The sequence below is a fragment of the Brienomyrus brachyistius genome, chromosome 13, assembly GCF_023856365.1.
Source record: "Brienomyrus brachyistius isolate T26 chromosome 13, BBRACH_0.4, whole genome shotgun sequence".
Lineage (NCBI taxonomy): Eukaryota > Metazoa > Chordata > Actinopteri > Osteoglossiformes > Mormyridae > Brienomyrus > Brienomyrus brachyistius.
The window spans coordinates 10,220,097-10,236,579 of NC_064545.1; the positions used below are offsets into that span (position 1 = coordinate 10,220,097).

General features: G+C 41.0%; 1 protein-coding gene across 1 annotated transcript in view; it reads right to left on the bottom strand.

The window, feature by feature from the left end:
* Positions 1 to 10,737, bottom strand: part of LOC125706111 (nuclear receptor ROR-alpha A-like) — a 204,596-nt gene extending 193,859 nt beyond the window's left edge. Inside the window, exon 1 of the mRNA XM_048972650.1 lies at positions 10,429 to 10,737. Within this exon, the coding sequence (XP_048828607.1) occupies positions 10,429 to 10,582 (154 nt within the window). The 5' untranslated portion in view covers positions 10,583 to 10,737. The remainder of the gene's footprint in view (positions 1 to 10,428) is intronic.
* Positions 10,738 to 16,483: the final 5,746 nt, after the last annotated feature.

Below are 16,483 nucleotides of genomic sequence, written 5' to 3' on the forward strand. Positions count from 1 at the left end.
GACACAACTAGATCAGAGAAAAAATACAGTTGGGGTGGGGGGGGTATGGGGGGGGGGGGGGGTTAAGCAAGTTAAGCAATTCAAGTGAGTATTTTTAAATTGGTAATTAACAATGTGCTGTTAGGAAATCGTAATGTTCCCTAAACATCACAGCAAATTGATTAACATCTAATACAGTTGTGGTTGAATGCTGATGTCTTTCAACAGTGCTGGAAAGGACTCGCTGAAGCTGTCTGATAGGTATAAAAAAATGTTAAAGCCAAATGAAGAGCGAAAAGGGGGGGTGGGCAGTGAGGAGAGCGGCTTGGGAGGCAAACGAAAATCTTTAAGTCCTTCAGAGTCATTTGTATGTAACATCTGAAAGAAAATAAAAAGAAAAAATCTGTCCATCGCCAACATAAATCCCAGAGCATGGCCGCCCTCGTCATGGATATGGTATGGTCTGTATGCGAGGCAACATAACATTTATACCACAATCCATTCATTGAAGAAGTTCATCACATTATTATTAATTACGATGGTCTCGGGAAATGGGTCATTGAGGACATGAGTACTTCACACATTCCACAACCACATGACTTTGTGATTTTAACTGAAGAACGCATTTCAAACGAACTCCCTGAAGGAATGGAGAAAGACACATCGCAAGGAACGCAAAAATACCATCAAAGGAAAAGTATCGATTTGATAATATTCAGAATACTTAATGAAGATCGACTGTCTCAGTTGTTTAACATGTTTTGTTAGGATGAATCTAGATTATTTTGTTAATAGGATTTTCTCTTATTTCCATGACAAGCTAAAGTAAATGAACTAATGTTGGATTATATAAAATAAAACCCTTCAGATCCGTTTACAAGAATCATTGCTTTATAAAGAAATCAGAAAACTACTTAAGAATGTCTACTAAGGGTTTTAAACAAAATATAATTTTCCAACAGCCAACTATAACATCCATCCATCCATCCATCCATTTTCCAAACCGCTTATCCTACTGGGTCGTGGGGGGTCCGGAGCCTATCCCAGAAGCAATGGGCATGAGGCAGGGAACAACCCAGGATGGGGGGCCAGCCCATCGCAGGGCACACTCACACACCATTCACACACACATGCACTCCTACGGGCAATTTAGCAACTCCAATTAGTCTCAGCATGTTTTTGGACTGTGGGGGGAAACCGGAGTACCCGGAGGAAACCCCACGACGACATGGGGAGAACATGCAAACTCCACACACATGTGACCCAGGCGGAGACTCGAACCTGGGTCCCAGAGGTGTAAGGCAACAGTGCTAACCACTGCACCACCATGCCGCCCTTTACAGTGCTAACCACTGCACCACCATGCCGCCCTTTACAGTGCTAACCACTGCACCACCATGCCGCCCCCAACTATAACAGTCAAACGTAAAAAAATGCCATTTGTCTGCTCAAAAGAGATACAAGGAAAACGTACTCATCAGTTTAACCACACACACGTTACATTTTGCCATAGTGAACAACCAAGGACTATTCCTTAAGATTATTCATTTCATTTAAAACAATTCTTTCAGCTATCACTTCATACACCAGTATGCAATGCCAACCATGAAATTCCATGAGAAAAAAAGTTATTTATTATTAATATTGCGAATCCAAAAAAAGTTATTAATAGTTATATATATGAAGCCCGAGCTCTCTGTACTGTAACAGAGTATCTCGAATCGTGACATTCGCCGTGTTCCTGTATAACTTTTGTTCCATTTAGTTCCATTCACCCGATCTGTCCCACATATGCTTTTTAATTACAGCGTGTCTGGAAAAGCCGATATCGCAGCCACAGCATCTGCGGCGCCCTCCGCGAGGGGTATACTCCATACCGTCGCTGCACCGCAGCCCGAGTCCATCAATCGCGGCTGACAACGACTTCATAAGGCGCTGGGACTTCGCTTTAAAGCGAGACTTCACCAAAGCAACCCCCCTCCCACCCCCCACTAAGCATCTAGAGTATTTGGCTTCATTACTATTTAAGCTATGTGAGACACTAACTTCTGTAAATGGGACACACATCTGAGCAGACGTGTGCTACTTCAGACGGGGCCCCCATCGCCAGCAGGGTTCTCCCTCTCTCCTTCCCTCTCTCCCTCCCTCTCTTTCTGCCAGCCCCAGTTGAGAAGCCTGCAAACGGAGATCCAAAAGGAGCCGTCCCGCAAGAATAAAACTTCGAGCCCCGTCTAGGAGAAACAGGTCATTGGTCAGCGGTCTAAATATCCGTGCTTTACTCCTGACTTCCAGAGGAGTATCTCTGCTTTCTCTCTCTCTCCGTCTCTCTCTCTCTCTCTCTCGCTCAGTCGCTTGCTCACTCTCTCTCTCTGCCCTCACTTCGGTCAACTGGTATTAAGCTTGTCCACAAATTCCCCTCAATTCTTTGTTCCCTCAGTATTTCTGTTTATCTTCGGGCCGGTCATGATGCGCAAGATGCAGAACGCAACCAAAAATGTTTCGGACCAAAATTCGTTTTCATGAGTGCTGTAAATTTGACCTCAACCTAGACAACAGACAACTTCACAACAGAGGCAGGATTATTACACAGAATGCTCGCCTATTTTCCACAACACCAATCTTCCAAACAAGCCTCATCCACAGGAGGACAATGAATTATGCAAATTTTGTGAAAAGTTATGCCGCATGATCAGAAGAACAGAGAGAATAAGGAGGATGCAGGAAAATACTAATTCAACTCCAGTAAATTATTGAGGTAACTCCAGAACAGGGTGATACAGTACAGTGGCTAACTGCGTAGCACTGTTGTCTGACATCCACCGCGCTGGGGGTCTGAAGCCAGCTATTGCTGTGCCTGCAGGGTTGGCACGTTCTTCCCACGTTGTGTTGCTTTACTTCAAGTTCCCTGGTTCTTCTTCACGCACTCCACAGACATGCAGCTAGACCAGGTGTCTCCAACTCCGGTCCTGGAGAGCTACTATCCAGTAGGTTTTCTGGCCAACTTGGCTTCCGATGACCCACACTTGTTCCTGGCATTTACCTGAGCAATGGTGTGGCTCATCAGAAGCCAGGTGGGGTAGAAAACCTACTGGACAGTAGCTGTCCAGGACCGGAGTTGGAGACCCCTGAGACAGACTAACTGGTATCTCTAAATTGTCCATACTGTACGAACATGTATATGGACTGGCATCCCATCTAGGGTGTACCTCTGCTTTGTGTCCTGCGTTGCCTGGGGTAGACTCGACCCCCCACCAGTGACACTGACCAAGAGAAGCAGTTAGGAGATGGATGGATTATTTCTACAATTTAACTGCTCTGGGTAGCTTACTAGTTATTTTACAGATCCGTAAACACCTAACAAAGAAAGAATGAAACAGAAGTGTTAAAGAAAGTGAGGAAGATCAGTGAGGTGAGATCAGTGAGGTGAGATCAGTGACATTTGGCGGTAGGTTATGCTGGAATTTACTATGCGGTTTCACTGTTCCACCACATCCAGCAAAATTAGCCAGTGCTACTATGCAGGGGTTAAATCCAGGATCAGGGAGGAGGGGGTGCTATGTCAGGTACTAAGCATGGGGGGGGATCCTGAATAACCCGCTCTGTATACTAGTTAATTAAATATCTTTTGCAGTTATGATTACAATCTTACAGATGTAATATGTTCATCTATCTGTATGTTACCTCTTTATAACATTTCCAAATAAACTGAAAAATGTGATCAAAAATAAATTTTTATTTGATATGAGTATTGCACATATCACATAGTTAAAAAGTACTGTCACTACAAGGAATGTTCTTGCTAATTCATTTGTAACATCCCCCTAGAAATAAATTAAAATATCTAGCTATACACAGACTGCTTCTTACACACATCTTACCTCCAGCAGAGTCTGGCTACTAAGAGAAGTTTTGGCAGCAGTTCGGTAAGTGAAACGAATCAAAATACAAAAACGTGGGTCAGAAATCCAGGCGTCATGTAGGAATCTCATCCGCTCGAAAAATGAATGTCTGATCAAAGCTACTAATGAAAATCAACATTAACTGATGGAAAAAAACATTTTAAAAAATTCTATGTTGAGGGAGGCGGAGCTATAGTGCAATTTGGATACAAAGCGGCAGGCTGGGTTCCATCCATATCTAAACTATGTTGAGCACAGCAATAGTAGTTTAGATGTTTCTGATTTTGCTGTCCAAGTAGGGGGTTCTGCAATCCTCCTGATCACCTCTGAACTGGGTTTTTAAAAAATTGTGTTAAAAAATGAGTCTCAATTTGACACAAATAGGCAAATCCTTTGTGAATGAAGTGAATGAATACTACTAGCCCCTGTCAATCCACCCCTCCATCCATTATAGGGTCATTATAGAGAGTTTTTCTCGTAACAATATACATTCAGTGGCCACCTGCCTAGCTGTGGGTTGGACCCCCACTTTCCGAGAAACAGCTAGAACTCTTTGAGGCAGGAACTGAATGAGGTTTTATGGAATTTGGCCCATCAAATTTTTCCACTTGAAGCCTCCCTGTTAGCTTTAACAAGTTTGTCCTCAGATCTGCCACAGAAATATATATGTATTGTTGTTGTTGAGTTATTTATTGCAGCATCTTCTGTAAACTCTAGATACCATACCACAAGAAAGTTCGGGGACAGAGGACCACAGTGGCAGTTCGAGAGATCTGCCGAGCGCTAACACGTGCTAAATCACGTTCATCACACAGATGCACAGTCCTAAACCTCAGTCGAACAGTGACTGAACCTCAAGACCTTCTCTGAGTTGCAGCTGCGTGATTCACAGCCTCAGGCGACTGACGTAAACAAAGTGCCTATTAAAGTGGACACTGAGTGTGTTTAATGTTATAAAAAGAAAGATAACAGTAATACCAACCCTAAACTGACAGCAGCCAAAAAATGTTTAAACTGAACTGAAGACAATACTCCCCAAAACTATGACTAGGAGAAGTAATTAGAAGATGGATGGATGGATGGATGGATGGATGGATGGATGGATGGATGGATGGATGGATGGATGGATGGAAATATTGTGCTGCAAGCTCCCAAAGAGTATGCAACCTCAACAGTAATGCCAAGATCAGTGCTAAACCAGCTTTTGATTACACAACCCAGGCCATGAGCAAAATCCTTCTTAAGAACTTGTAATAAACAACATGCAAAACATATTTATTTTTACTTATGCAAATCTGAACTGTTAAAACATATTTCTGTACATATTTATCTTCATAATTGTTTAGGTGGGAAAAAGGCACCAAACTGAGGATTTGTTTAACAGAAAACACAGGATTATGTTAATAAACGATGTGTCATTTCTGAATTTGGAACAACAACAGGGCTTCGCTTAATGCCGTAAACCTCTCGAGTCCGCAAGCACGGGACACCCGATCCGAGGCCCGGTTCCTGTACGGCACCAGCAGGGTGGCTTGTGACACATCGCACTTGAGCGGATTAGAGGTGGTGGCGGTAGGGGGGGGTGTTATGTCATGGGAACGCTGCCAGATCGAGAGGGATGCTGTTTCCGCTTGGGTCTCCCTGCCATGGCCTGTCTGTCAGGGACCTGTCCAGGCTACCTGGGGCGAATCACAGGCCCCATGTATGAGGACCACCATCACACACCTCTCGATCGCCCCCCACCGCTACCCTACCCCATCCATCTTCTGTCGGTGTTGGGTAAACACACACGACCCTCTCCAACCCGTGGGGCTGAACCGTGACGCCCGAAATGGCAATGTGGAAGGGGCCCCTCAAGTGCCCACAAGAGGCAGGAGGCGCGGAGATTATCTTCTGTGAGTCAGGCCATGGAAGCCAGCAAGGATATCTCAGGATGGGATGTTTACCTTCTTATACTTAATCCATCTGGGAGAGCGTGAATTTGGCAGGTGGCTGCACATAACTCACTCGGGCACAAACATAGACATCTAATTGGCGAAAAGGAAACTGTAATCTTATCATGCAGCAGTACACCGTAGACTGCAAGTATATACTGGCAGAGATTCTTTAACTTCAATACATGCCCCCCAGCAAAGGGATCCTAATTACCTGTTCAGGTATGCTCAATAATTTTGGTTTTGTTTTTCATAAAACAACAAATTTTTAAGCAAGCACACTGCCATATACCGTAGCCAACACGAAGACAGATCAATCTATCTATCTATCTATCTATCTGTCTGACCGTCCGCATTTGTTTATTTGTGCTGAATTTACATTTTTTTCCAAAGCTGCTTCACACCACATCTCCCGCTATCTTATCATATCGTTTCTCATTTTGGAAGATGTAAGAAGCAGTGATTCCTTATGGCATATATGACTCAAAGTGCAACATCCCAGGCAGGCAGGCAGACGGGCAGGCAGGCATCCGCATTTCTGATGCTGAGCAGCGCTCCGGTGGCTCCCTAAGACCCCAGACAGATCACAGAGCACCCACTGGAATCCCGGGGCTTACTTCCCTTGTTTCTCATGTCACATCACAGCCACTGTAGCGTGTGACCAAGCATGCATATGAGTGCTACAAATGATTCGTCAACCTGAACTCCTCCGTGCAATTCAGACTGATGATACTGAACATTCTCAAGATTTTCAAGTGTTTGCGAATGGACAATTTCTGTTATTGATGGAAATAGTAAACTTCACAGCTGGTAGGACAAAGAAGCCCCAGAAATATCTGGAACAGGTTCAGTCATACAGCTGCAATTTCCCTACAATGCAATATTGGCCAGTGCAATATGCTCAGTCTGCTAAGGTGATGCATTAAACCATTAAGAAATGATGCATTAACCGTTGCATTGCAATGTACTGTTGCAAGCGTTGCATTTACATAAGGTACAATGTTTTCCAGTGCAATTACAGTGAAGGCTGTCATGCCACGGCGATTAATTGTCCCACCTTAACATTTTTTTGGACAGAGTGGTAGCTCTGATGCTAGGGCTCTCAAATCCCGCGAATGCCCCCCCCCACCCCGAGTGATTCTACTCCGTTGGGCCCTTGAGCAAAGGCCCTTAACCTGCAGTTGCCTCATCCTGGGTATGATGTTAATCTACATGCAGCCCTATAAGGAGGTCCTCCAACTCACAGGGAATAACTTGGGGGTTGAATCTTTTTTTACAAATCTAACAAAAGCACAGGTGCATAACCGTTTGATACTGGAGTTCAGTAATAACTCTAATACAATGAATTTGATAGACACACGTCACCAAGATTGTTTCCCAAAACGTCACCAAAAGACTAAGATTCTAAAAGAAAAAAGCAGTAAATTTGAGCCCAATAACCACAGGATAGCATAAGGTTGTGAGGGGGGTCCCTATGGGGGGTCACAGGGGACCCCAGAGCAGGTGGGCCAGGGTGGCAGTGGAGAGGGGGGGGCGGGGGCTGGAGCAACAAGCAGAGGGGTTTCCCCAGGTGAGCACGGCCGAGCTGAAGGCCTCACCTGGGCTCTTCTGAGCCTGTCTGCCTCTCACATGGTACCGGAGCTAGAGACGCGCAGCTTAAGGGATGCGGCGAAAACAGAGAACTATCCATTCGCACTGCTGCTAATGAGCTGGCCCATCATACAGAGCTAACCTCAGAACACCCGGGTCCTTCAGAGAAGGAGCCTCCATAAGAAGTCAGAACGCTCCGCCAACAGCGTGGGACGCGCCTCTGTTTGACACTCCCCTTAATACGATGTTTGCTGGGCCTCATTGCCTCCCTTCTCTGCCCTTTTCACTTCCTCCCCGGTTAAAGTGACCCAGACCAAAAAACAATTTGAAACTGGGCCGATAATAAAAACATTAAAAATGTCAATTTTACGTCGGGTGTCGAAGCGTTTCGGATGTCAGGGCTGTGGGGTACGTTTTCCAAGGAGGATCAAAGGAAAGTGACAAAAAGAAGACAAAACGCATAACTAGCAATAATAGCTGGAAACAAAATTAAATACCACAGCTATCAGCAGAGCTATACAAACGGCTAATTTAACAAAACCCTCTGCCCTCTGAAAATTCTACAGAAGCTGTTGAATGATTTCTTAAGGTGAGAAGACCATTCATACCTTTCAAACACAGCTCTCTATTGTACCACCTCACCTGCGAAGAATTGTTTTGTATTTGTAAACATTGCAGCTTTGCATAGATCTTTAGTGCACAGCTAGTGAACCAAGTTCGCAAATAAATGATATAAATCCTCAGTGCCATAAAGACAACGTTAAGAACTGCTTTAATACATACTTTTAATACTGCTCTTCTCTGGCAGATGGCAATAGAAACTCCTAAGTATTTGTTTTGTTTGTTTATTTCAAGTATGTAGAAAATATATTGCACAGAGATGCTGGCTTTGTGTTGATAACTTCCAGCCCCACCAGAAAGTCAGTATGACATCGCGGGGAGTCACCTGGCATTATTCAGAATTTAAGAATAGAATAATTTTACCACACTTCAAAAGTACTCACATGGATGCAGCATTGAGAAAATATTGACACTCAAACAAGACTATTAAAACTCTTTTTTTCTACATGAGAGTAAACTATTCTCACAATAAGCAGCCCTGCTAGTGACTTACACTTAATACCAGTGGTTGGCTATGTCTGGCCTCTGTTGTGGATACTAAGAATTAAATTGGAATAAAACTGAAAATATGAAAAAAAAACTACATTTTAAGATCTCTCAGCAATGATTATCACATAATTTAAGACTAAGGGTATTACCAAATACTCACTGTACATGATTTTAGCTGAAAAGGGAACAACAAAATATTTTCCCTACGAAAAAATACAAATATAAAAAGCATAGGTGTCGAAAACTGTGGTCATATTTATGTGGAGGGTGAAGATTTATTGTATTTAGACATTTTCGCAAAACTCTCTGATTGAATCAACTGGAGGCCGATTCTCCTCTCATTTTTTTTCCACCGAATGAGTTACATAACACATGGGAAGGCGTTTCTCTGACTGTCTGTCTGCCTTCCCGGGGTACTTTAATCCAGATCGCAAACGGGGCGAATATGGGTCAGCGGGTTAGGAGTGTCTGCGAGTCAGATGCCTTTCATGCAAACGCCAGATCACATGCGCCCCCCCCCCCCCCAAAAAAAAAAAAAAAATCTATATCAAATAAAATAAAGTGTTCAAGGAAGCAAGCGCATTCCTACCTGCCCCTGGTTATTACATAACCAGGACCTGGCAGGGAACCACCAAGTTAAAGTGAAACAATGTCCCTCATCTCTCTAACAGCAGATCATCACCACATATCACAGGCTCTAAAAACCCGCTACTGAAACCACGTCAAACGGCCGGGGGAGGGAAGTGATTTTTTCCGTCATCTTGAAAAAAAAACTGGAAAGATCTTTAATGGATATTCCCTCGCTCCTGCCTCCGGTTTATGGCTAAACCTGTTACATAACCGGCTTACATTCCTCATTCAACGTATCAGACTCTAAATATACCCCATCCGCTGAGGAAATGTGCACAAAGAGACGCGTCCGTGTCTGAAACTGCTCCGCTTGTCTGAGCCATTTCGTCCACGAACCTTATTAAAAATCAATGTAGATATTAGTGCATGAATATCTTTCTGCTCTAACTTGCGTTAGATGCGTAAATGGAGGCTGTCTACAGGGGGTGTGGCTAGCCGGAGATATTGTCTGTTGCCTAAACAGACATCAAATAATCAGCCATATTTTGCAATAATATTTTAAAGAATATTCAAAGCATACTGGACGGATTTTAAAACGATCGGGGGAAATGATCGCACGCGGTCTGTCCGTCCGTGATGAAACGGCTGGCAACCCGTCAGGTTAGGAGCTGGAATATGTCAAGGCAGCCTGTTTAGCTGGAGCAGAGGTATGTATGAGCAAGTAAAAGACACGCTGGTTTATTACAAAAAGGCGTCCATATATGCGCATCCAGGGCAGAAACCCCGCTGACAGCATCCCGCTGCTGTCAAATCGCAAACGGGAGAGAAAAGTTTAACTGCGTTACTTCCAAGTGGCAGTCGTACTTCTCCCAAAAAAGTTCCACTTTCACAAGCATCTAAGCAGAAATCAGGAGATCAGATTATAAAAGGGCATCAAATAAAATCATTTCCATGCGAACACGCGCTGCCAGCAATCCTGCAATAATATTGCCGATCATTTGCATTATTGTTATATATATACATATATTGGTATTTTGTTTCAGATGTCGTATCCTGTTGCTACTTTTTAACCCTCAGGACGGCCGGTGAATCTGCCCAAATGGCGCACCGAAGCGGCGACTGCGAATTTAAGCGGCGACTCGGCGACTGTCACGTTAGACGCCGGAGTGGAAGTTTAATTTCTGGACGGTGCAGAGATCGATTCCCCGAAGCTCCCGAAACTGCGGTCATTTACCATGTTTCATATCGGGAGCCGGCAGTTCTTTTGAAGTTCGCCGCTTTTTCTTTTTTTCCCCATCAGATGTCATTACTGTTATATGTCTAAAAGATATGTTTTGGGATCTTACCTCTGTTGGTGCTCGAACAGCTCTGCCTTCGAACCGGGGCTTGCTGGTCAGTTTTTCCGAGAGTCTCCAGGTTAACCGGGGTGTCCCTGACCGGGGTAGCCGGCTCCGCAGCGCCGCTGCCCGTGTCATTTGCCGGATCTGGAGGGGACTCCATGTTTTAAACTCGGATGTATATCTTAACTGCCGGAGCGAACGCTTTCACGCCGGGTTTCTATAAATTGCGAGCTCCGACGCTCGGGTCTCGCCGCCTATTTTAGAGTATAACTAAGAAGTGCGAGTGTGAGATCGCGGCAGCGGTGGGTGTGTGGGTCTGCTCGTCCACTGGCAGCGCTAGTGAGAGCTCCAGTCCTACAACTGGAAAGGGAAAGGTTGTCAATAGCCGAGATAATAGATGGAAAAAAACCAGTGCCGTCTTGTTTTCTGACATGGGGATGACATGCAGTCTGCTAAGGAACACTTTTAAGTCGGCTGATCAATCAATCAATAACTGTTACAGGATCAGAGGTGGGGGAAAGCTTTTTATAAAGATCACAGCGGTGCACTTTAAACAAAACGTCTCATAAAAACAACAATGTCTGATTTTAGCAAACCTACACGTTCAGCATAAATTATTAAAGAAATTATAAATTGTCAAACAACCCATAGCATCAACTGTCATTATTCTTACCTGAAATAGCCATAATTTCTATACTAATTTTACTGCCACTACAATTAATCGTAATTGAAATATTAACCTGGGTCAAATAATACACCATGCAGTTCTTAAAAAAATTAAATGACGAGATTTCCTTTGGTCCCAAAAATTAACTGCAAGACGACTGTTGTATAAATGCGTTCAACAAGCTGTTTATGAAAAACCTGCGTAATTTCTGGATGTGTAGGCTAAAGTATGTGATAGAAATTAAGTGTCATATTTGTCGGTTCGTGAGACGGAAAATTAACTATATATATATATATATATATATATATATATATATATATATATATATATATATATATATATATATATAGCGAATGTCAGTGAAATGTTATCACATCAACAATTTCCGCTGATCGGGCAGGTAAGACGCGTTTCTCAATTCTGACAGCTAAAAATTGCCGATTGCTTTTCTCTGTTGCTATACTTCTTACACAAATTCTGGAACTAAAGGGAATTATACGAGGTAATAAGCAATAGCAGGATTACGTAACTCTCCATGCACATTAAACTTTAAGTCTTTGTAAAGTATTTTGTAATTTTTGTTCAGTATTGTTGTGAAGTTTCACAACTCCCAGTTCTTTTTCCAAAGGAGTAAAACTCTCAGTAGATTAAGTTGGTCTGAAAGCTGATTAAATCTGGTCGATCAGAGCTGCCAGGCCCTCAGAGAAAATATCAACGTACAAACTTTATTCAGGGAAAAACTACAGCGTGATAACCAGCAATTGTGGTTCACGCGGACGCCAGTATTCTCCATATATGTCTTTCGTCACCGATCGGTGGTGTCTGTCTCACAGCGCCGCTGTCACACGCCCCGCAGACACCATGCCTCTGGCATGTGACCAGCCTGACCCACAGGGCGTGTAACTTCAAGCATGTCTCTAGGCCCCGCCTCCCCACCGCCGCACGTGGACTTTAGCATGGTCCTAATATTCTATTACCTCACTTGCACTAAGATGGCCTTTGATGGCGTATGATGTCCTTTTGTTTAGCCTTTCGTAACATTTAGCGTTACTTTTCCTGTTATTTCTTTCTTATTCTTTTTTTTTGTTTTAAATCGTGATGGTATTTTGAGATACATTCAAACATTAACGTGTATGATTCTATGATCTCGTTTTTTCCCCAAAAACTGAAAAACAGAAAACATTACAATTACATTGCAAATGAAATGAATCAATTACTCCGGCATTGCTAGGAAGAACCAAAGTGAAATCAAATGTTCAGATGTGAGTGTTGTTTTGGCTCTCACCAAAAAGTCTAGAAAGTATAATTTATCTGCTTTAAAGATCAAAAAGTGTCTGCTGAATAAAGCAAGTGTAAATGTCTATTTTTGTACTTCTGTAAAATTAAAATGATTTAAAGGTTGTTTTCATGATTTTATTTTAAAATCTCTATATGGAATTGTAATACATGTAAAGGAACTACAAGGTTCTTACATGTAATCCGGTAAAATGACACAAAATATCATGGAAATGGAGTTATTGCACAGAGGATGCATTTTTTTGTGTTCTAGGGAAAGAGTGTGTGTTAGAAAGTTACTGTTCAGAGCTAGTATATGATTAATTAACATTTGAAAAGTGATAATTTATTCTAATGTCAGAACTGTTCCCAAATGCCAAAACAATTTCCAGTGTTACCATGGATACTTGGCATTATTGATGGGAGAATAGTTTAAAACCATGTTCAAAGTAAACTTTTACAAAACACGTGGTTGTATAGCTATAAACTGTTTTATGAGAGTATAGAGAAAAGTAGAGAATATTTATTTATATATGCGTGTGTGTGTGTAGGGAGGAATACTATATATATATATATATTATTCCTTCCTACTTCACTAATATGTTAAATTTCATCACAGATTCTATATGGGAATGTATGTTGAATAAGTATATGACCAAGGTATACCTTTAACGGATTATTCTTCTAAATACATTTAAAAATCATATATGCAAACAGTTTTTCCTGGAGTGAAGTGAATTTAAACTTCACAGTGAAAGTGAATTGAAAGCTACTCACTGGGCCCCCCGTTACATTTTATTGAAAATAAATACATTACCAAATACATTTCAGAACGTTATCAACATATGAATATGCTTCGCAATGTGTAAAGAGTGAATTTCCTTTATAATGGAAAACTGCACCATCCTTATTGTTGCAATTGTAGAGAAAGAGAAAGGTGTCAGATGAGGTGAAGCTTCCTCAGACATGACTGTACAAATGAAAGGATTTAGTGTGTTTTACTCAGCTTACCACACACACTCCTCTCTCTCATATTTCATTGTGATGCAAAGGTAAATACAAGCTGGTCTTTTGGCTAAATTCTTCTCTTCTGAGCTCTTTGTGGATTTAAAAAAAAAAACGTATTTTTTTATTTTTTGTTTGTTTGTTGTTTCCTGAATTCTTTCAGCAGTCATTCTACAGGTAATAGCACCATGTGACACCGTAGGACACAAAGCTACGCCTTATGCTAATATCGCTAATATGTATATAGGTGAGATAAATGAAGCCATGGGTCTGTTGTTTTATGAAGATGGATATGAGTCGTAAATGGAAATGGCTCTCTCTCTCTGCCGGCCTTGTCACAAGCTGCATTGGAGCTCCACTTTCCGCTGATTTTGGGAGATGGGCCCCCGTGTGGGAGACAGGGGCCCCCGTGTGGGAGACAGGGGCCCAGCGAGACTCCGGCTTTTCGCGTTTTTCATGGGTTCCTCTCCTTTCATGGTTACTTGAAGTAGGGAAACAAATTAAATGAGTTTCTGTGGTCTTCCCTTAGTACAATATAACACTAATAATAAAAGTAATACAAATAATAGACTTACATTTTCATTACAAGCCTTTTAATTGGATTGGGGGGTTTTTTGGATTTTTTTTATGTGTTACCTTGTTTACATTTACGGTTTGGGGAAATTTCAGGTTAGTATTGATATAGAGCAGCTATATATTTTTATCCAAATGACCAACATGGACACATTTTATGCACCTAATTAAAACAGTGCTACTAATTGTTCTTTGATCCTAATGAGGTTTATTGTGCTTAATTTTCAGAATTCTTCTTCATTTTGGATCAAGCTGGGAATTTAAAATGCCATTTGCTACCTCTGCCCCTTAATTTATAATTTTGCAGACATTTCTTTATCATAATAGGCAAGAATACATTTCTAAATGTAAATAATATAATGCATAAATATCGAAAAGCATACAAAATTGATTTATTTTTATGTTGTTATACTTGTCAGTAGTTTGTAGCTGATGAACAGGCATGTCTTTTTGTCTTCTAGTTATGTAAATGCAACTGTTCCTTAATACTTTATTAAGGTTACTTGTGTGTTTTTTTTATCATCTTCCTATTATTTTAATTGCAGCGTAAACAGAAAATTATTCCTGTTGTTAATGAGGCCAGTGGCTGTTTGTAGTTTCTACAGCAGTTTGCATCTCATCTGATGTTGAAAAATTATTTAATGCGGTTTTCAAATATAGTACTTATCATCTTTATGGTATTCATTAATGAAATGTCATTATAACATTTATAATCATTTTTGAGAAGTGTTATAGATAAAACTGATAGAGGCAATTAGTAATCTGTATTATTGGTAATTAGTAATGTAACTGGTATCATATTTTAATTTCAGAACGAAAACATTGATGTATCTATACAATAATAATGATGAAGATAATAATAATAATAATAACTATTATTATTATTATTATTATTATTACTACATTTATGGCCATTATAACAGTTTAACATAAATGGTCTGATTTTCAATATTAGTCACAAATCAGCATTGGTTTTGTCTAAAGAGATATTGGTGGAATTTTGGACAAAGGAACATACTTGAACTTAAAGAAATAGAAGAAGAATGTTTTTTATCGTCATTATAAAGGTAGCAAGTACTATGAAATTTCAGTACTCAGATATCCCAGCTGAGCTCTCCTATGACGCACACGCTGAAACATTGAGTATGTAGGTGAGAGTAAATCTTGGGGTCAGAGCGCAGGGTCAGTCATTTATCCTGCACCCCTGGGGCACTTTTTTGGGTTAGGGGCCTTGCTCAGGGACCCAGTGGTGATATCCTTAGTTCACCAGCTTCATGATTTGAACTGGTGAACTGCTGGAGACAGGCATGTACTCCTACCCCTCCGAGTCACTCACCAATGAGGAACTAGTCATCAGTCTGGTCTAGTCACCTGGAAGACAATGCCATAGCTTCTAACATGCATAATATATCATCTTAAATTTGTATTTGTGTATATATATGTGTATTGTATTTGTGTATATTTGTCTATACTTTGATTTGATACAGTATTTAATAGTTTTATTTTATTAAAAGGAATTATTTTTTAATAAACAGTATTTTATTGAACTTAAATCGAAAAACAAAGTAGTGACAGGTAGTATGAGACCTTCCAGTTAGAATCTCAATATGAATTTCACCAATCAGGTTTATGTAAACCTAATCTGAAGACAACCTTTCGGCAGAATGGCGATAACGCTGTTTTAAATATGTTGCCTTGGTCAGTGGCCCATAATGCCTGCTCTTCTTAGGCACTTCCTTACTCTCTCCAGTCTGGACTGGTGTCACCATGGCTACTTTGAAATACGCTTGTATAAAATTACTAAGGGTGCTACCCAAAGCTTAACAGCTTTGAAAATGAACTGAATGGCTGATCCCTTGAATTATTGTATAATTAAACACGGAAATATTTATTTAAATTGAGGCTAAAGCCAACAGTGTGCTATACTGAATAAAAAGTGCTGAAGATACGCAGTGACCCTCTTCTTGAGGTGAATCGATTCCTCCAGTGCTCTTTTGAGCTTCCCGTTATTCTGGCAAAGCCTGTAAGCTCTGCCACGCTAAACCTTGCTTTTCCTTTCACCCAGTGACAAGTGGCGATATAACCATTCACATGTAGCATTAGGCACATACAGTTCATGTTTTGATATCATAGAAATCAGCTTCATTACCTGTAACCAAAGACAGATCCTCGACAAAGGATGTCCTTCCCTTTCACAAAACACATTCCTCTAACTAAATAAATGTTAGTATTACTAAGTCAATAAAGAAGTAAATTCAAAATATATAAAATGATTCACTCCTTTAGCATACATAGATCATAGACATTATTAGGATTATTTTAATACTAAAATTGAGAAAGACTACTGATGAGTGAAATTAAACATTCCTAAATCAATAAATGATCCAGTATAACATCATCACTTGGATTTATGAATATTGACATATCTCAAAGAATCTTTCCGATACTTAAACTAGGTTTAACTGGAAATGGTATGAGGCTTAGAAGTATGGCTTAGTAGACTGTGTCCTTGTCCAGAAGGTTACCGTTCTGAAGACTGTG